At 40.8% G+C, this 20,776-nt stretch overlaps 1 protein-coding gene across 1 annotated transcript in view; it reads left to right on the top strand.

Moving 5' to 3' along the window:
- Nucleotides 1-20,776, top strand: part of LOC140205806 (dihydropyrimidine dehydrogenase [NADP(+)]-like) — a 927,724-nt gene that overhangs the window by 859,379 nt on the left and 47,569 nt on the right. The window contains exon 21 of the mRNA XM_072273510.1: nucleotides 16,662-16,805. Within this exon, the coding sequence (XP_072129611.1) occupies nucleotides 16,662-16,805 (144 nt within the window). The remainder of the gene's footprint in view (nucleotides 1-16,661; nucleotides 16,806-20,776) is intronic.

Below are 20,776 nucleotides of genomic sequence, written 5' to 3'. Positions count from 1 at the left end.
TTGTCAGCCATGGTTACATTATCCTCCTTTTACAATACTTCTTCATCTTCGGGATGTATCTATACTGCACTTTGCAAATTGTTCATAGGAACTCCAGCCATTGCGGCTTTGCCATCATCCCTGCTGGTGTTTCCTTGCAATCAGTTTTGGCCAGCTCCTCTCCATGCCTCTCTTGACTGTTCCCTTTACACCACTGTTATACTGATACATTGGGCATTAGCTTCTCGTTTGCAATCTGTATGAGAATCATGTTTATTATCATTGGCATATGTCATGAAATTTGTTAACTGAGCAGCAGCAGTTCAATGCGATACATAATATAGAATAAATAAATAAATTACAGTATATGTATACTGGAGATTAAAAATCGTACAAAAGTAGAAATAATATATATTGGAAAAGAGAGGTAGTGTTCACGAGTTCAATGTCCATTTTGGAAAAAAATGGCAGAGGGGAAGAAGCTGTTCTTGAATCCTGAGTGTGTGCCTTCAGGCTTTTGTACCTCCTACCTGATGGTAACAATGAGAAAAGGGCATGCCCTGGGTGCTGGGTCCTTAATAATGGATGCTGCCTTTCTGAAACACCATTCCTTGAAGATATCCTGGGTACCTTGTAGGCTAGTACCCAAGATGGAGCTGAGTAAATTTATGACCCTCTATAGCTTCTTTCGGTCCTGTGCAGTAGCCAGCCTGTCAGAATACTCTCCACGGTACATCTATTGAAGTTTTTGGGTGTTTTTTGTTGACATACTAAATCTCTTCAAACTCCTAATGAAGTATGGTCACTGTCTTGCCTTCTTTATAGCTGCATCGATATGTTGGGACCAGGTTAGGTCCTCAGAGATCTTGACACCCAGGAACTTGAAACTGCTCACTCTCTCCACTTCTGATCCCTCTTTGAGGATTGGTGGATTGGTATGTGTTCCTTCGTCTTACCCTTTCTGAAGTCCACAACCAACTCTTTCGTCTTACTGACATGGAGTGCAAGTTTGTTGCTGTGACACCACTCCACTAGTTGGTATATCTCGCTCCTGTGTGCCCTCTTGTCTCCATCTAGGATTCTACCAACAGCAAATTTATAGATGGTATTTGAGCTATGGCCAGCCACACAGTCATAGGTGTAGAGAGAGTAGAGCAGTGGGCTAAGCTCAAACCCCTGAGGTGCACCAGTGTTGATCGTCAGCGAGGAGGAGATATTATCACTAATCCACACAGGTTGTGGTCTTCCAGTTAGGAAGTCAAGAATCCAATTGCAGAGGAAAGTACAGAGGCCAGGTTTAATAACTTATCAATCAGGGTTTTGCGAACAATGGTGTTAAATGCTGAGCTACAGTTGATGAACAGCATCCTGACATAGGTGTTTGCATTACCTAGGTGGTCTAAGGCTGTGTGAAGAGCCATTGAGATTATGTCTGCTGTTAACCTGTTGTGGCGATAGGCAAATTGCAATGGGTCCAAGTCCATGCTGAGACAGAAGTTCAGTCTAGTCATGACCAACCTCTCAAAGCAGTTCATCACTGTAGATGTGAGTGCTACCGGGCGATAGTCATTAAGGCAGCTCACGTTATTCTTAGGCACTGGTATAATTGTTGCCTTTTTGAAGCAATAGGAACTTCCGCCCGTAACAGTGAGAGGTTGAAATTGTCCTTGAATACTCCCGCCAGTTGGCACAAGTTTTCAGAGTCTTACCAGGTACTTCGTCAGGGTCTTCCGCCATGCAACGGTCCACTCTCTTTAAAGACAGAGATCACAGGGTCACCGGGTGCAGCAGGGATCTTCACAGCTGTAGTTATATTCTCCCTTCCAAAGTGGGTATAGAAGGCATTGTGTTCATCTGGTAGTGAAGCCGGTGAATCTGGTGAATTCTATCATATTATCATCACTTCTTCTAAGGATTCCGTTACCTTAAGCTCTCGAATCAAATACAGTTCATTACATGACACCCAATACAGAATTGGAATTTCCATAGTGAGCTCAAACACAAGCTGTTCTAAAAAGACATCTGCTAGGCATTCTATAAATTCTGTCTCTTGAGATCCAGCACCAACTTGATTTTCCCAATTTACAGACATATTGAAATCCCCCATGACTATTATAACATTCCCCTTTTTACATGCCATATAGAACTCCTGTGTAATTCATAGCCCACATCCTGGCAACTGTTCGGAGGCCTGTATACAACTCCCATCAGATTACTTTTGTCCTTGTAGCATCTTAACTGCAAGGATTCTACATCCTTTGATCTTATGTCATCTCTTTCTAAGATTTGATTTTTTTTATCAACAGAGCCACCCCACCCCCTCTGCCTACCTGCCTGTCCTTTCAATACAATTAATATCCTTGGATGTTAAGCTTCTAACTATGATCTTCTTTCAGCCATGACTCAGTGATGCCCACAACGTCATACCTGCCAATCTCTAACTGCGCTACAGGATCATCTATCTTATTCTGTATTCTGTGTGCATTCAAATATAACACCTTCAGTTCTGTTTTCATCACCTTTTTCAATTTTGCTCCATATTACACTTCACCCCATTCCACTGAATGCAATTTTGTCCTATCCCCACAGTCTCACTCCACACTGCACTTACTTGTATACCAACTGCCCCATTCTCAGTTCTAACACCCTGTCACTTCCACTTCCCTGTCAAATTAGTTTAAACCCTCCCCAAAAGCTCTTGCGAGCCTGAGTACAGGGATATTAATGCCCTTTGATTTCAGGTGTAATCAATCCTTGTTGTATAGGTCATACATTTCCCAGAGAAATCCTAATGATCCAAAAATCTTAAACCGTGTCCCCTGCAATAATTCCCCAACCACACATTCATCAGCCAAATCATCCTATTCTTACCCTCACGGGCACTTGGCACAGGCAGCAATCCAGATTACTACTTTGTTGTCCTGCTTTTCAGCTTTCTACCTAAGTCCCTTTATCCCTTTTCAGGACCTCATCCCTTTTCTACCTAAATCATTGGTATCAATATTTACCGCCACTTCTGGCTGTGCACCCTCCATCTTTAGAGCACTGTGGACCCAGTCCAAGATATCGGCGACCTTGGCACCTGGGAGGCAACCTAACATCCAGGTATCTCCTTCACATCCACAGAACCTTCAGTCTGCTCCTCTAACTATGGAATCCCCTATCACTACTGTACTCCTCTCTTTCCCCTTCTGAGCCACGGAACCAGACTCAGTGCCAGAGACCCGGTCATTGCAGCTTCCCCGATTTAGTTCTTTTCCTCCCGACCCAAAAATATCCAAAGTGGTATTCTTATTATTCAGGCGAATTGCCACAGGGCGTACTCTTCACTGGCTTCCTATTCCCTTTCCCTGTCTTGACAGTCACCCACCTATCTTCCTTCCATATCTTAGGGACGACTACCTCCTTATAGTTCCTATCTATCACCTCCCTCATTGTCTTGTATGAACCAAAGTTCATCAAGCTGCAGCTCCAGTTCCTTAACACAGTCTTTAAGGAGCTGCAGCTCAGTACACTTCATTCAGATGTAGTTACCAAGGAGGCTGGAGGTCTACCAGAGTTCCCACATCTCACACAAAGAATATGCCACTATCCCTGGACCAATTCCAGATGAGAATGAAGTTTTTTGAAAGTTATGGTTTTTAATTCTCATGTGACAATTATCTGGAAATGTAACATTATGGTGTTAAAATTGGGACCTTGGGAATATTGGATCCACAGATTGGAAAGGTTGGGTGCAGCACTGTCGTACAGCAGTAAGTGTAATGTTATGACAGTGCCAGCTATAAGATCAGGGTTCGATCTCTGCTGCTGTCTGTAAGGAGTTGGTATGCTCCAGTGTTCTCCCACATTCCAAAGATGTATAGTTTGGGACTGAGAGTTTTTGGCATGCTATGTTGGTGCTAGAAACGTAGCAACACTTCCAAGCTGCTCTGCACAATGCTCGCTGATTTGTTTGACACAACTGATGCATTTCACTGTATGTTTCGATGTACAAGTGACAAATAAAGCTTATCTTTATATTTGGTCTCAATGACCATGAAGTTGAAGGATAGAGCAAAAATCACAAACTGCAGGGAGAGAGAGATATGGGTGAATTCAGCTCAATACAGAAGACAATTAAACAGGTAGAGAGGGAAATTGGCTTAAGAAAGAATTTACGAAAAAAGGTAATGTGAAACAAATTCATATTTAATTATCATTCAACCATATATACATGAATACCCATGAATATAGCCAAACAAGACAGCGTTCCCCCAGAGCTAAGGTGTAAATAAGTACCAAAAGTCATACACTGCACAAGGCACATATAGCACATATGAGGTAGCAACTAACATACAGTCACACAAAAAATATATATCCCAATTCTCTGAGTGACGTATCCTGCATGGGTGTTATTGGCAAGATAAGTAGTTTGCTGCAGGAGTGCGCAGATAAACGTACACATGCACACACACAATCCAGCTTGTCATTCCACCAGTCGAACACTGGAGGGCAGCACTGATGGTAGGGGCCAGCCCCCAACCCAGCATGATTACTACGCTACACCACTTCTAGAGTCCCCTAGCCTGACTGCTGCAACAGGCAGGCACGCGGCTTGAGGCCTATTCCTCACTACAATCGAGGCCACATAGCACCCCGCAGTCTCACCGATAATGTAAGGGAAACAGACTTGCAGCAGTTTACATTACCAGTGTCCAATGGGGTCTTGCGATCGTAAGAGAAGCATCCAAGACAATCACTCACTGTTCGACTGCACATCAACTCTAATTCCTTCCTGTAGCAGGCAGTAACATGGTCTGCACCAAGTTCCAACAAGCAGCTCACTGATGGGGTAGCTCTGCAGTACCTGAAGTTCTTCATGTCCATCATTGACTTGCGATCATAAAAAAGACAAAAATGTGTTTGGTTGGCCCCCGAGAGGCTGCTTCTGTGTTTGAACGCACCACCACTTTAAGAACAAGAAGTAAAATATAAGAATTGGGAAATCTGGAAACAATTTAATACCTATAAGGAGTCAATTGCTCCCTTCCCTGGTCATGCAGTTTCAATGGTAAGTCAGAATCATAGATCATGTCATTCAAAGTGGTGCTTACAATATGAAAAGCTAGCCTTGGATAGCTCCAACTCGATCCATTCATAACAGAGGCGTGCTTTTATAATCCTTGGGAAAAATGAAATGCAATTTTTGATGCTGACGAAGAAGGAAGTTGTGCAGCAACAAATAAATTTGAAAATCATTTTCTTGCACAAATTGCTGATTTTTTTTCATTGCTAACAGTAATGCTGGACTACCACTTTTTCTGTAATTTTTTCAGCTATTTTTGAACTAATAAACTCACAATGTTAATTTCAGTGAACCTTTCGATTTTGATACCATACTTCTTATACCCATCACCACCCTCCCCCCCCCCATCTGGGGGATAGGCTACCGACAGCATTTTGTCAGAGTTCTCTGTCCTGGGCCAGTCTTTTATGTTGTCCTCAGGTGTAGACCATCATCAAAGATCTTTCTTCTCCCAGGGATGAGATTTGAGGAGCTTCCATTGGTGTTTCTGTAGCTATAAGTTTTTTTTTAATGGGATGGGGTTGCTAGCCCCATGCCCAACCCTCCTTTCCCACCTAGGCTTGGGACCATCCACGGTGGAGTTATTCTGATACCCTGACTTCTTATAAATGTTGCTGATGGGATGTGGGCAAAGCTGAAACAGCCACTTTTACAGCCCAAGTCTGGTTTCCCAGGAAAGGAAATATGTTATGTCTGCAGCCTGTTAACAAACTATAACGATGGAATGGATTTTGGCTACATGCTCTTATCACACAAGATAAGTGCATCAACATAACAAGTATGAAATTGAATTGAATGGTGGACTGATCTCATGTCACAAATATGACCATTTATAGAAGCACAGTTGAAGTTTTATCAATCTGAGTATGATTAAACTGAAAATTTAACAGAGAAAAATTACTCACCCGTTGGTGGTATTCTTTGATGTGTAAAATCATGTTACATCACATCATGAAGACTTAACATCTTTTTTTCATACTTCCACTTATCTAAAAATGAATGCTTTTGAGGGGCTTTCAATCTGGCATAAGCAATATATGTTGAGCTTTGTGGCTGAAATTTATGTGTCCACTGTGGTACTACCATCTGAAAGTCTGAGACAGGCTGAACCTCACAACGATACAATCTAGACTAACAGATGGACATTTTTTGGAAGAAAAGGGATTAGAAATGTACAGTTTGGATAATGAATGCAGAGGAAGAGGTGCAATTGACTCAGAATCAAATTCAGATTCAGAATTAGGTTTATCACTGACATATATTGTGAAATTTGTTGTTTCATGGAACAGTGCAGTACAAGACATAAAAATTACCATAAATTACAAAACTAAATAAATAATGCAAAAGAAAAATAACGATTTAGAGTTCATGGATTCATGGACCATTCAAGAATTTTATGGTGGAGGGGAAGGAGCTGCTCTTAAAACACTGTGTGAGCCTTTAGTCTCAATGACCTCCTCCTCAATGTTCACAGAGCATCGAGTACCACAGCACAGAAGCAGGTCCTTTGGCCCATCTACTGCATGCTAGCCTATTTCTCTGCCTAGTTCCATCTACACACACTTGGATCATAGCCCTCCAAATCCCTTATATCTGTGTACCTATCCAAATTTATCTTAACTGTTGCAGCTCATTCCACACTCACGCTACCCCCTGAATGTAGAAATTGCCCCTCAAATATTCCCCTTAAATATTTCACCTTTCACCGTAAACCTAGTTCCCATCTCACCCAACTGCAGGAGATAAACCCTGTATTATTTACCCTATCTATAACCCTCATAATTTTATATACCTCTATAAGATCTTCACTCATTATCCTGTGCTCTGGGAAATAACGTCCTAACCTATTCAACCTTTCCCTATAACTCAGGTCCTCAAGTTCAAAGGTTCAACTTAAAATCAGAGAATGTATACAGTATACAGTTTGAAATCCATACTCTTCACATACATCCACAAAACAGAAGAAAAAAAACCCAAAGAATGAAGTCCCCGCAACATCCTTGTGAATTTTCGCTGCAATGTTTCAAGCTTATTGATACCTTTCCTGTAGGTAGGTGACCCGAATTCAGCCTCATATGAAGAGGGCATATCTGGGATGATGGGGATCATTTCTAAGGAATGCCATCTTGAGGTACCGCCTCTTGTGGATGTTCTTGATAACGGTGAGGGTTGTGCTGATGATAGAGCTGACTAAGTTTAGAGCCCTCTGCAGCCTCTTGTGATCCTGTGCATTGGAGCCTTCATATCAGAGAGTGATGCAACCAGTTAGAATGCTCTCCACTGTGTATTTGCAGAAATTATCATGAGTCTTTGATGATATACCAAATTGCCTCAAAATCCAAATGAGGTAGAGCTGCTGGTCTGTTTCATTGTAATTACATCAATGTGTTGAACCCAGGATAGATCCTTCGAGATGTTAGCACCCAGAAACTTGAAGTTGCTCGCTCTTTGCACCACTGAACACTCAAAGACGACTGGTGTGTATTCTCCAGACTTCTTCGTAAAGTCCACAATCAAGTCCTTGGTTTTCTGACAGTGAATGCAAGGTTGTTGTTGTGAAATCACTCAACCATCTAAAATGTTTCACTGGGTCTTTTTACGAGACTTTTCATGGGAATTTCATTACAGCTGAGTCAAATGAAAGACTGCAGGTCAGAATGAGAAAAAAAATTAAGAACTCATAGAAAGATCCAAACAGAGAAAGGAAGGGAGACTTTCTGTTTGTCACTGGGCTGGATATGCTGAATGTAATTTCCAGTTATAAATTATTAATCCCAACACAAACCCTCTGGATTCACCTATTTCATCCAATTTCCTATGAAATGATAACTTGACTTTAACAGTTTCATCACTGAAGAGAGAGAGAGGGAGAGAGAGATGGAAAAGAGAGAGAGAGAGTGGGAATCATGAGAGAATCAAAAATGGGATTAATGTAGGATGTAGGATGTAGAATTAGTATAAATGGAAGATCAATCCCAATCGATGGGCTGAAAGGTCTGTTTCCTTCTTTCTCTCTGTGACTCCATGGCAGTAGAGAAGGGTCATAAAATTTCTTCTATATATCCTAATCAAGGCATAGCAGGCATAGATTGCACTCTTTACATAATCAAAACAAATTAACTTTACTCATCCCCAATGAACTGACAGTATTTTACTTAGATTATTTATACCATTAATTGATAGCTACAAAGATCAAAGAAATGCAAAATAAAAATGGCATGCAAGAATAGATGCATTATAAATCTACAATGCAGCTTTGCCAGGCACAAGGCTACCAAAGTTGCCAGTAAAGCAACGTTCAGAAGTTCCATTACTATGGTAACAATTAAAAGTGGAGTCATTTCCAGGAGTAGCCAAGCAACTGAACCTAATAACAATTAGTGCCAATTAACTGCCCCATTAATCATTGTTGTTTGTAGAGTTTTTCCTCATGAGAGGATGAAGAGAAAGACTTCATTATCCCATACTGTGACTATCTTTAATTCAAATACTCTTTTAATATATTTCCTAACTTCTTCCCGGATACTTAACCTTCAAATAACTGTGGCTCTGCCTTTGACAGAATAAAAGGATGAAAGAATTCAAACTCTTTCAGTGTCTCGAGATCTTGAAACATTTTCTGTATAAGCTCTTCTGTTTAATTTATTTAGCATTTTCAAAAAATACCTTGCATTATTTATTGGAAAAAAACGCAGGAACAATCAGTGCATTGTAGATAAGCAGCCGTATGCCCCAATGCAAAAATAAAAACCAGTTTACTTCATAAACAAAGGCTAAAAATGGGAGGGAACAAAATTTCTCAAATAAAAGGAAAATGCTTTCTTTAATAACCTGAAGTGAGTGAGGAATCCAAATATACAACCTATGTGTATAAAATCAACTCAGATAATTACAAACAAGAGAAAATCTGCAGATGCTGGAAATCCAAGCAACATACACAAAATGCTGGAGGAACTCAGCAGAGCAGGCAGCATCTATGGAAAAAAGTACAGTCGAAGTTTTGGGCTGTACAAATTAAATCCACTATGATTCAATGTTGTAAAGCAATAAAACATGAAAACTTCCATCGGGGTGGTGAATACTTTTTATAGGCACTGTATTCATGAGACAACAATGACCAATTAACCTATCCGGTACATCTTTGGACTGTAGGAGGAAACCAGAGGACCCGGAGATAGCCCATGCATTCCACAGGAAAGATGTACAGAGACTCCTTACAAAGCAGCACCGGAATTGAACTTCAAACCCCAGAACACCCTGAGCTTTAACAGCATTGCACTTACAGCTGCTCTTTAATCAGATCTGTCTTTGATTATGAATGTGTTGCTTATGGGTCGGTCTTACCAGCAGCCTTAAGCCTCCAGGTAAAGTTCAAGCTCGAACATTGAAATTATGCTGTGGTGCTATTAAATCATCCCCAGTGTTGGTATTACTGGTAGAAATGATTGAGTTACCTTTATATCTATACATGTTACTGTTGGTAATGGTTTAATGATCAACGTAAGAGGGCATAAAGTTGGTCATCCGAAATTGGCAACATTAGTAGTGTTTGGAGCACTTAATTCATAAGGTTTTAGTTTTGGGTGGATGGGAAATGAATGGGTACAAAATCTTGGGTTGTTTAACATGGAATATGGTCCCAATGTAACCTTTTCTGTCACTCTTCCATGTTTTTTCCCTTTACATGTGGTTGATTTAAGCCTTCAATAAAAGATCAAGATGAAGATTGATTACATATCAGTGGTAAAAGTAGTTTAGCAATACATGCAAGGCAGATATTATGGTTTCTTACATATCTTTACAGATGGTTCAAATGATCCATTGGCAAGTTATTCAGTTGTTTCTGTTTATGTACCAAAGTTTCAGATGACTATGAAGATAAGATTATCAGACAAAGTATCAGTATTCACATCTGAGATGTTGCTGTCATTTTAGCCTTGGAATGGGTTGCAAAAGTACAACCTGATTATGTACTTCTATGCTCTGATCATTTTCGGTTTTGTCATCTATGAAAGCAGGTACTTCAAATTGTAGGCCAGACATTCTTCTAAAGACTGGACAACATCTGTTGAAGCTGTAGTTGTTAAGGCATATACTCAGTTTCTTATGGGTCCCTGCTCTTGTTGGGAAATGGCAGATATTCTAGCCAAGCAATCACTAAAGATCAAGGATGGTGGCTTTGCATAAAAGGGAGGTGAAAGCCATTATTATAAAGTTCATTTGATTACAGTGACAACAAAGTTGGGATAAGGAAAAGAAAGTACAGCATTTATATAAAATTCAGAGGATGGAAGATGGGTATAACAGAAGGAAAGAAGCTTTTCTTACACGTTTACATATTGGACATAATAGGTGGAATAATTCCTTGTTTAGAACCGATATGCATGATACAGCATTAATAGGGATTGTACTTGTCAAGAAACAGTGCAGCATATTTTGTTTGAATGCAGATACTATGAGGTGTAAAGGAAACTTCTAATTGCTAAATTGAGATCTTTGTGACAGACACAGTTTAACATGGAAAGTTTGTTCGGATATCACTGTCTTTGTAATATATATATGTGCAAATTTGACTTTCTGAAAAGCATTAGAGTTTTTGATATTATTTTAGTTGTTCTTTTGGGTGGGGATTAAAGTGGGTGTACCTCCTATCTGTTTGGTCCGCTCTCCAGCTCAGCAGGTGGCAGTAATGCACCTTACTTTGGTCTGCCAGCCACCATTAAACTTAACCAGAAGAAGATAAAGAAGACAACTCACCAATCTTGATGAGGTGAGGATTATCCAATCACTTGCACTCTGATTTGCTGTGATGTTGGCACTACGTATGTAGCTTTAAAGCAAAACCTTTCATGACCTTAGTGAATTCTGATGTGCTTTATAGGCATGAAGTACTCTCTAAAGGTTGGTACAAAAAGCACCTTCCTTTGTTTGAATAGGATTACCATAGTTTATTAAAAAGTAAGCTGACGTAATTATTAAAATTAATTTTTATATTGTTCAAATTTATCATTTTTTTCTAAATTCTATTGATTGATTAATTTTTAACTTAAATCCATTTAAACTATTTCAACATGTCTTTGAATATTAATGATCAGGAGGTCATGGTAGAACTAGCAGTGCCTGGGGAAGATCGGGTTGATGAGGTGATCAAGGATAAGAAGGCCACATACCTGGAACTAGTACAGCAGTGCCAGAGGCGAGGGTGAAGGGCAAGATCTGAGCCTATAGAGGTGGAGTGTAGAAGTTTTGCTGGCTACTCGCTCTGTTGAACTTGCTTCCTCTTTGGCATTATGGGGGTGCAACGAGCCATCAGAACTATCATGGAGCATTTCTGAGCAAGCCTCCAGATAGTTATGGACCAAGAGGTGTCACCGCTGGACCAATACTGCTGGAGTACAGGCCGGGGCCTGGTCAATCCTGGCTGGGTCACCTGGGTAAGGGTGTCTGTTGTTGAAAGGCCTAAAACACCCGATGACCCCGAGTTATATCACTGATGATGTGTCCCATCGCATCTCAGCATCAATTAGTTTATCATTGTCACATCCACCCAAATACAGTGAAAATCTTTTGGTTTGCATGCCATCCAGACTGGTCATTCCATACATAAGTGTATCAAGTTATGAGAATTGAAAATAACTAGAATGCCGTATTCAGTGGTAGAGTTACAAAGGAAGTGCAGCACAGGTAGATGAATGAAGTAGAAGAGTGATGATGAGGTAGAGGGAAAGGTGAAGAACTCATCTTACTGTATAAGATATCTTATTAAAAATCTTATAACAACAGGATAGGAGCTACCCTTGAGCCTGGTGGTACATGTTCTAAAGCTGTTGTATCTTCTGCCTGATGAGACGGCACTCAGACCCCCCAGGCTAAACTCTTGGCCCAGAGAATGTAAGTATCACAAACAGCGACAGACAGAAAACCCTAATGGCAGTACCGGTGCAGGGGTTCGGGTTCCTCCAGCTGAAGCCGAACAATCCCCTTGAGAGCCAGGGGCTGCTCCTTGCACAGGTGCTGTGGATGCAGTAGCAGTGGCCAAGAGATTAGCCCAGGGGCTGGGAGCAGACAGACTTTCAGCAGTCAATTAGCATACAGAGCAGTACAGTAATGACTGGATTACCTGTTTCTGTGATTTTTAATTAGGGATAAACTAGGAGAATTAAATTGTTAATCCTAGTCACTTCTGTGGGTTACTCTTCTGAAGCATCATTTTGCAACAGTATTAAGCAACCTGACAATTCTGTTTCTCGTATTGTATGAAGGTGGCAGCCTCTGGTTGCTGGAGCCATTTTATACATGCCCTACCCTCTTACACTGGAGAGGTGCTGAGCTGCAGTACACTGCACTAAATCACCTCTGCATAATCAGTGTCAACTTCCAAAGAATAGTGTGTCCAGGCCCATGCCGTAAGGAGCAATACGGTCCAAAGCCAGGCAGCATGGTACATTTTTGACTTCAGTAGGAAATCTATCGTGTCAATGATTTTTGCAGTGTCTGACTCGAAGATCTTAAACATGATTCTGGCGTGCCACTCTGAATGACTAAGTGGAGCCATTGATGATGCGACTCCATCGTCATGAAGTTCTGCAAGCAATGCACGTCATTTCAAATGAGAGCCGGTGAAAAGAATTGTTATATTGCACTGATTGGGGAAGTTAGGGGTCTGGTTAGGGTTAGGAGCAGGGAGGAGGGAAGCGAAAACTCAGGGGTGGCAAACAAAGCATAAGAGGAAGGAACTGAAGGTCAGAATTCAAGTCAGAGTACTCCGAGGTTGCAGGCCCACGATCCCTGAGATGGACGTTCGAGACCTTTTGGGCCCCTAAGAATGAGAGTCATTGAGTCCTGGGGTTGGAGGCTTGAGGTCAGTGGGAGTTCCAGTATTGGTGGGCCAAGGTCATTTGGCAGGTCCTAAGGTCGGCGCTCAGTGAGTCCTGAGGTTGAACACCAGAAGATGGTGAGTCCAGAGGTTGAAGTCCTGAGGCTGGTGTGTCCGTGACCATGGCATGGAGGTCAGAGGTCCGGAGGTGGGCTGTCCTGGGTTTGGAGACCCTTCTGCGTGTGCGGTTGGGGGTGGGGCGTTTATTGCAGCTACTATTTATAACTATTTACGATACGCTTTGACTCCCCAAAGCTAAAAATATAAATGTAATTAAGAATATTAATGTCAGGTGCGAGTAAGTGTCACTTAGCTCATCAAATGTGATTCTACCATGATACAGTCCAGCACAATTTTGAATAACCAGGTTTTTTGGTTCCATAACTCTGTTTAAAGAGTTAGTTCTTAAGTGATAGAAAAGACACAGGTATATTGTTGTCATTATGTTAATAGTATAATAGTACAATTGTAATTAATATTCAAAAACAGAATCTAACAGTGAACAGATAGAAAGTGAAAATGCTTTGAAGTTTTGTACCGTTTTTCTGTACTCTGTTGCAATAGGAGTTTTTAAAGTGATCCACTAATTTTGCTGACAACTAGTTGTATCCATTCTGGAAAAAAAAAGCTTTTTCCATCTTGAACTAAGTGTGCAAATAATTTTGAAAAATTGAAATGTATGATTAATATCAAAGCCTTTGACTTTTACGGTCCTTGGCAGTCATATTATAGTTCTTTAATGTTGCATCAGTATGATATTTTAACTTATGAGCATTTCAATTAGCTAAAAGCTGATTGCAAATCAATTACAATAGAGAGGATTTTTTTTTGTCCTGTGATTGTTGTAAAAGCTTTCCTAATTCAGGACTGCTCTGGTGCATCAGATGATTCATTATGTTGTCAGCCTCTAACTAAAGCCTAATACCTTTCAGAAGATGGAGAGAGGTTGCAACTGAAAGTGCCCATTATCTGCAGATGGGGTGGATTTAGCACTTCTATTGGGACCACATACATTAGTGATTTTCCCCAAGGGAAAGGCATGGCTAAAATAACTTATGCTGTCTGAATGTGTGCATCTGTCACAAAAACTGCTTTGATCGTTCTAAGTGAACAACAAGAGAAAAAAAAGTTGTGTAATGTGCATAATTTTCTAATTCCTAAACCTTTTTGTCTCAGTGGGCAGCAACCAAAATTGCTCTGTTGGGAAAAAAAAACTGTTGGCAGTAATAAAAGTTCTGCTAAAGCCCTGTGCGTGGCTTTAGAATAAACACATTTCTTGAATTCCAATTATACTTAGGCGGTTTAATGTGTCTCTATTAAGCATACATGTGGTCTAATGCACAACCGGTCTTATTGCTCTACAAAAAGGGATGTTTCTGGTCTTGGGATGTGGAATTAAAATGTCAAATCCCATTCCCATTCTGATATGTCTATCCACGGCCTCCTCTACTGTAAAGATGAAGCCACACTCAGGTTGGAGGAACAACACCTTATATTCCGTCTGGGTAGCCTCCAACCTGATGGCATGAACATCGACTTCTCTAACTTCCGCTAAGGCCCCACCTCCCCCTCGTACCCCATCTGTTACTTATTTTTATGCACACATTCTTTCTCTCACTCTCCTTTTTCTCCCTCTGTCCCTCTGAATATACCCCTTGCCCATCCTCTGGGTCCCCCCCCCCCTTGTCTTTCTTCCCGGACCTCCTGTCCCATGATCCTCTCGTATACCCTTTTGCCTATCACCTGTCCAGCTCTTGGCTCCATCCCTCCCCCTCCTGTCTTCTCCTATCATTTTGGATCTCCCCCTCCTCCTCCAACTTTCAAATCCCTTACTCACTCTTCCTTCAGTTAGTCCTGACGAAGGGTCTCGGCCTGAAACGTCGACTGCACCAACTAGTATCTGATGATTTAGCTCCTCGTGACCTAAGATGAATTTCACCCTCTTGCCACTGTGCTATTGAATTGACAAGTAGAGGAAATAGATTTTATCAGCAAATTTGTGGAACACTCTCCATTTACCTGGATGGGTGCAGTTCCAACAATTCTCAAGAATCTTGAGGACAAAGAAGAGCCTCGAAGATTACAACACATTGTACGTCACCCATCTTCCAAGCTGCATATCATCCTGGTTTAAAAATATATCACCAGTCTTTCATCTCTGCTGGTTCCAAATCCTGGAATCCTCTCTCAAAATTCAAAGTTCAAAGTAAATTTATTATTAAATACGCATATGAGTTTCATTTTCTTGCAGGCATTCACAGTAGAACAATAGAATCAACACAAAGAAATACAATAGAATCAATGAAAAAGTACACACAAACACTGACGAACACTTACAGAAGACAGTCTATCTTCTTTTGCACATACAAAAAAAGCAAATAAAAAATAAATAGATAGTACTGTAAAGGTGGGTTGTAGAGTCCTTGAAAGTGACTCTTCAACAGCAACACCTAAAAGAGGCACCACGATAGCGTAATGATTCATGCAATGGTGTTACAGTTCATGGCATTCCCGAGTTCAGAGTTGAGTTCCGACGCATTGTGTAAATCGTTTGTACATCTTTCCCCCTTCCTATAAGTACATGGGCTGCCTCTGGTTGCTCTGGTCTTCTCCCACGTTCCAAGGGCGTACTGGTTGGTAGATTAATTGGTCATTGTAAATTGTCCTGTGATTAGGCTAAGGTTGCTAGGTTGTGTGGCTCATTGGGCTGGAAGGGCCTTGGTCTGTGCCTTGTCTCTGTATAAATAAATAAAAATTTAACCAGTGCAGCTCCAGCACTAAAACAGTGGCTTACCATTATCTCCTCCAGAGCAGATATTTAAATATATTTATCAGATTTTTGCATAGTTGGGGAATTAAGGGTGGTGGAGAAAAGGTTGGTAGGTGGAGATGAGTCCATGGCCAGATCAGCCATGATCTTATTGAAGGCGGAGCAGGTTTGACAGACCAAATAGCCTACTCCTGCTCCTATTTCTTATGTTCGTATATTGATTGGTGTGGCTGGCGATATCCATATTCAGAAGAATGAATAAAAATTTGACTATCTCATTAGTATTTAAAGATCTCAAGAACTGTTTATGGAGAGCCTTCTCAGAAGCTTCCCACATCAGAAGTGCATTCAAAGAATAATGGAAAATTTGACTGAGTAATGCAAAGAGAAGCATCAGAACACTGCCATCATGTGAAAAAAATTAAATCTGGTAGATCAACAGATCAACAGTGTATCAATATATCTGAGGTTGATTTCTACAACATATTACACAGTTTCATTTCTCTACATTACACAGCCAGTTGTAATATCCATTCAATATCATCTTAGGGAAAAAAGTGTTTAATTATTTAGGGTTCCAAGCTCATCCCTAACCAGGAATGAAACTTACACCAGCATATCTACCTTTATAGTGTACGTTAATAATACCTATTCTAGCATCTTCCCCCTTCGTTTCTAGTCTTAATGAAGGGTCTCAACCTAAAACATGGACTGTTTATTCCTCTCCATAGATGCTGCCTGACCTGTTGAGCGTTCCTCTGAATTTCCAGCATTTACAGAATCTCATATGTTTATACTCTGTTGGTACTTTTATAAAGTACAATAGGAAATCAAAATATGTTCTTTAGAATTTCTATTAATCTATACGCTTAATATTATGCACTCACTTGTCAAGACAAAATGTGCAGGGGAAGTTATAGAAAATACTCTAATTCTATTATGTTTTTCTTCCAAATGCTTTGTTTCAGCATTTGCCCAACTTTGGCCCTTACCTGGAACGGCGTAAGAAAATTATAGCCGAACAAAAGCTCAAGCAGACAGAATTGAATGAAGTGGTGCAGGAGAGTGATGGAGACTCATACACCATCAAGAAACCCATTCCAAGGGTCCAGGTAATGAACAGAGTTATAAAGTCATCAAGAACTACAACATAGAAAAAGGCTCATTGGCCACCTAGTCAATGCCGAACTGTTATTCTGCTTTGTCCCATCGACCAGCACAAGAAACATAGCCCTCCAGACCCACCCATCCATATAATTGTTATTGTTTTGTTATTGCTGAGACAGATAGTTCAACAGAAATAACAGAGACCTGCTAGTTAAGAAAGGCACTCCAGAGTGATTCAGAAACAAACTGGGGTGCGAAAAAAACAAAGTACAAGCCAAAGATTTGAGATTTAATGGAAAAGCCGCAAGATGAATGTTAAAGGGGACTTTAAAAGAGGGGAATCAGGTGGATGAGTTTCAAAGTGTATCAGAATATGGAGTCAAGTGGCTGAAGATGTATAATTGCCAATATTGCTACAAACATAGGTGGCTGAATTCTGCAAATATTTGAAATCTTAAGCTACACATTTTGTGTGTGTGTGTTGAACTAAGCAAAGTTATTCCACAATTGAGGAGGACAAGGCACAAAATGTTCCCATGCTAATCAGCATTCTTTACCTAAATCCTGGTGTCCCCACTGACTTGGGATGGAGCAGGCACTAAACTGGTGGATTGAGAAGGGGTGCAAGAGAACATGTGGGATTAGGGGAGGGCAGACAGAATAACCGTGAAGAATGTGAGATGAAAAGAGAGGAAATTGTCAATTGGTTTTGCATTTCAGCTCAGCCAAAGCTGGAAGGGAAGGAGGTATTCAGGTAGGCACTGAACTCTACAGGCTTTACGGCAGCTCTTAAGGGAGGCACCTGGTGTCTTGGTCAAGCATCAGGATCAGGATCAATTTTTCAGAATAAAGAATTAGATAAAAATAAAGCTGTAAGAGCAGATATGGAAGAAATGTGCATAAATGCATAAATATCAGCATGTATTTACCATGTAAACAGCATTATAAAAAGTGGTTTATGTGATCACATTGCAGTGTAGTGAAGGGCTAATAGATAAAGGGGGGGGGCAACTAACTAGAATGGATGATCAGATTAACTGGGGAAAGAAACATTTAAGATGGTGTGGAGTTTTTGTTTGAATAGCTCTATAATGCTTTTCAGAAGGGAGCTTTCAGAAAAGGCAGTTTGTACGGTGGGTAAGTGTTTGCAGTGATTTTTCCTGCCTGCTTCTTTGTCCTGGACATAAGTCCTGCAGTGATGGTAGACTGCAGCCAATGATGGTTTGTTGTAGTTTTTGTGTATTGTGAGAAGATGCTACACCAAACCAGACAGGATGCTCTCTATAATGGTAGTGTACAATTGCACCAGTTTGTTCAGATTAAGGGGCTGTTCTTTGAATGTGCAGATAGACGGTGATCAACAGGGTCAGGCTTGGCAGTCAATAACAATCGGCTTTTTCACTCTGTTCTTTACGCTACACCAGGGGTTCCCAACCTCAATTAGCTCTCAGTTAATGGTAAGGCTCCAGGCATAAAATAGTTGGGAACCCCTGCCCTACACTCATATGTATTACAAATGCATTGGCAGGAGAACTGGAGTAGGAATTTTGGCTATTATCTTTGTTATTCCAAGTTCACAAGAGTTTAGGTGGAGCTTCTTTCTTGCTAAGGCCATGAAATCAATCAATCATGAAGAGATGATTTGGAGATGTACTCAGTTTACACTAAGAATAAACTAGTTGCCTTATTTGCAACAGATAAGGAAGTTGCGTTCTTGCCCATTGCAGTGTTAGAGGGATTTTTGGGTTTCTCCCTCCCTCTGCCTCTCTTGTGACTCCAAAGGCTGTCAGTTTATTTGTGATATTTTGTTGAATAGAGTCTGCTTCATGTCTACTACTCACCGGTGAATTCACACACAGCAATAGCAGTTTAGAAGAAAAGGTGGTGAACTTACTGAGAAAGCTGAGGTCCTGAGTGTGCTTGGCAGGGTGGACACAGAAAGGGTGTTGTCTCCCTAGTAAGAGAACCAAAAACTGATGGACACAGTTTCAGAATAAAACTGTATTCCTCTTGGCTGATTTCATGGCCTCAGCAAGAAAAAGCTCCACCTAATCTCTGTGAACCTGGAATAAAGGGTTGGCCATTTAGCTAGAGAGTCAGGAAGAACTTTCTCTCTCAGGTGGTCATGAATTATTAGAATTGATGAAATTAGATCATCAGATGTTGAAGATTAGGAAGCCGAGGGTCATAGGAACTGCTGGAATCTGATGCCAAGATCTTACGAAAGTTGGAACAAGTTCAAAGGGCCTCTAGCTGATTTCTCCTTCAAAGATGCAGCAGATAAGGGGACAATGAGAAAACAAACTGCCGTGCTACCATGGATGCACTTGAGCCCTTAGGACAGACAACACAGTGCAGACCCTTTGGCCCACAATGTTACATATGTCTTTGTGCTATGGTAGGGTGGAACCTTGTTGCCGTACATAAATTGACACAAATTTAGAAAACAGCAATCTTGAAAGACGAGGAGTTGAGGAATATCGCAGTAGTCTGCAAGAACAAATAGATAGAGAATAAATTGTTCAAATGGAGGTGAGGATGAGTTTAGAGGGGTTGGGGCTGGTAACAGATGACATTAGACTCTGCACATTGTCATCCAGCAGAAGGGGATGTCTGACACATTGGTCTGTAGTCTTGTTGTTCCAGAGACAGGACAGGTGGATTGAATGAGTCAGTTTCACACACAACCTCTCATGGTCCCAGAACACATCCACAGGAAATCTCACCAACATCTCTACTTTCTGAGGAGCCTGAAGAGAGCTGGACTTTACATGTCCATACTCATGTCATTCTACAGAACTGTAGGAGAGCGCATCCTGACAAGCTGTATCACTGCTTGGTATGGAAGCTGTACTGAGGCAGGCTGGAAGGCTCTACAACAGGTAGGCAAGGCTGCCCAATCCATCACTAGCACCAGGCTACCTGCCATCAAGGATATATATACAAGAAGGTGCCAAAAAAGGACCAGTAACATCATGAAAGATCCCACGCAAAGATTAAAGGATTCAAAGGTTCAAAGTACTTTTATTATCAAAGTATGGAAGCAGTATACATCCCTGAGATTTGTCTTCCCGCAGACAACAACAAAACAAAGAAAACCATGGAATCCTACAAAGAAAGACATCAAACCCGCAACATGCAAACAAAAAGAACAAATCACACAAATGGCAAAATCCCTCCTCGAGCACTGTATGTCCCACTCTCATCAGGGAAGAATCTACTTAGCACTCATGTCAAGTCTATCCGACTCAAAAACTCGAGAAAATCTGCAGATGCTAGGAATCAAAGCAGCACACAAAATGCTGGAGGAGCTCAGCAGGCCAGGCAGCATCTGTGGAAAAAAATAAACAGTCAACATTTCGGGCCGAGATGTCGACTATTTCCTCTTTTCCATACATGCTGCCTGGCCTAGTGAGTGTCTCCAGCATTTTGTGTGCGTTGAGTCGAAAACAGGTACTTTCCCCAAGCAGTAAGGCTGATCAACACCTCCACTTACTAACTCCACCACTACTTTATTATTTCCTGACAGTCACCTTATGCACTGCCTAGCATCACTTTATGGATATACAATCAATCTATATCTATAAGCTATCTTATGTATTTATATTTATTGTGTTTTTTATTACTTTATTCTTTATTTTTTCTCTATTTTTCATGCTGCACCAGATCTGAAGTAACAATTATTTCATTCTCCTTTACACTTACGTATTGTCCTTTACACTCATAGGAAATGACATTGAACAATCTTGAATCTTGAATCTTATTAGTCAATATACCAAGGGTTATAATTGCTCTGTAAAATGATAGTCGATTCAAGCATGGATTTGCCAGAACAGGTCAGTTAGATACAGCTCTTATATAGACAGCAGATGCTTCTCTATAATCCAGGTGCCTTGTAGCAGATGTGCTTAGAGAACATTCACAAATACAAAATAATGTGCATTGCAACTTTATACAGTTTTATGGCCATTGTAAA

Source organism: Mobula birostris, chromosome 12 (assembly GCF_030028105.1).
Source record: "Mobula birostris isolate sMobBir1 chromosome 12, sMobBir1.hap1, whole genome shotgun sequence".
NCBI classification, from domain to species: Eukaryota; Metazoa; Chordata; class Chondrichthyes; order Myliobatiformes; family Myliobatidae; genus Mobula; species Mobula birostris.
This window is presented reverse-complemented; position numbering and strand designations above follow the sequence as displayed.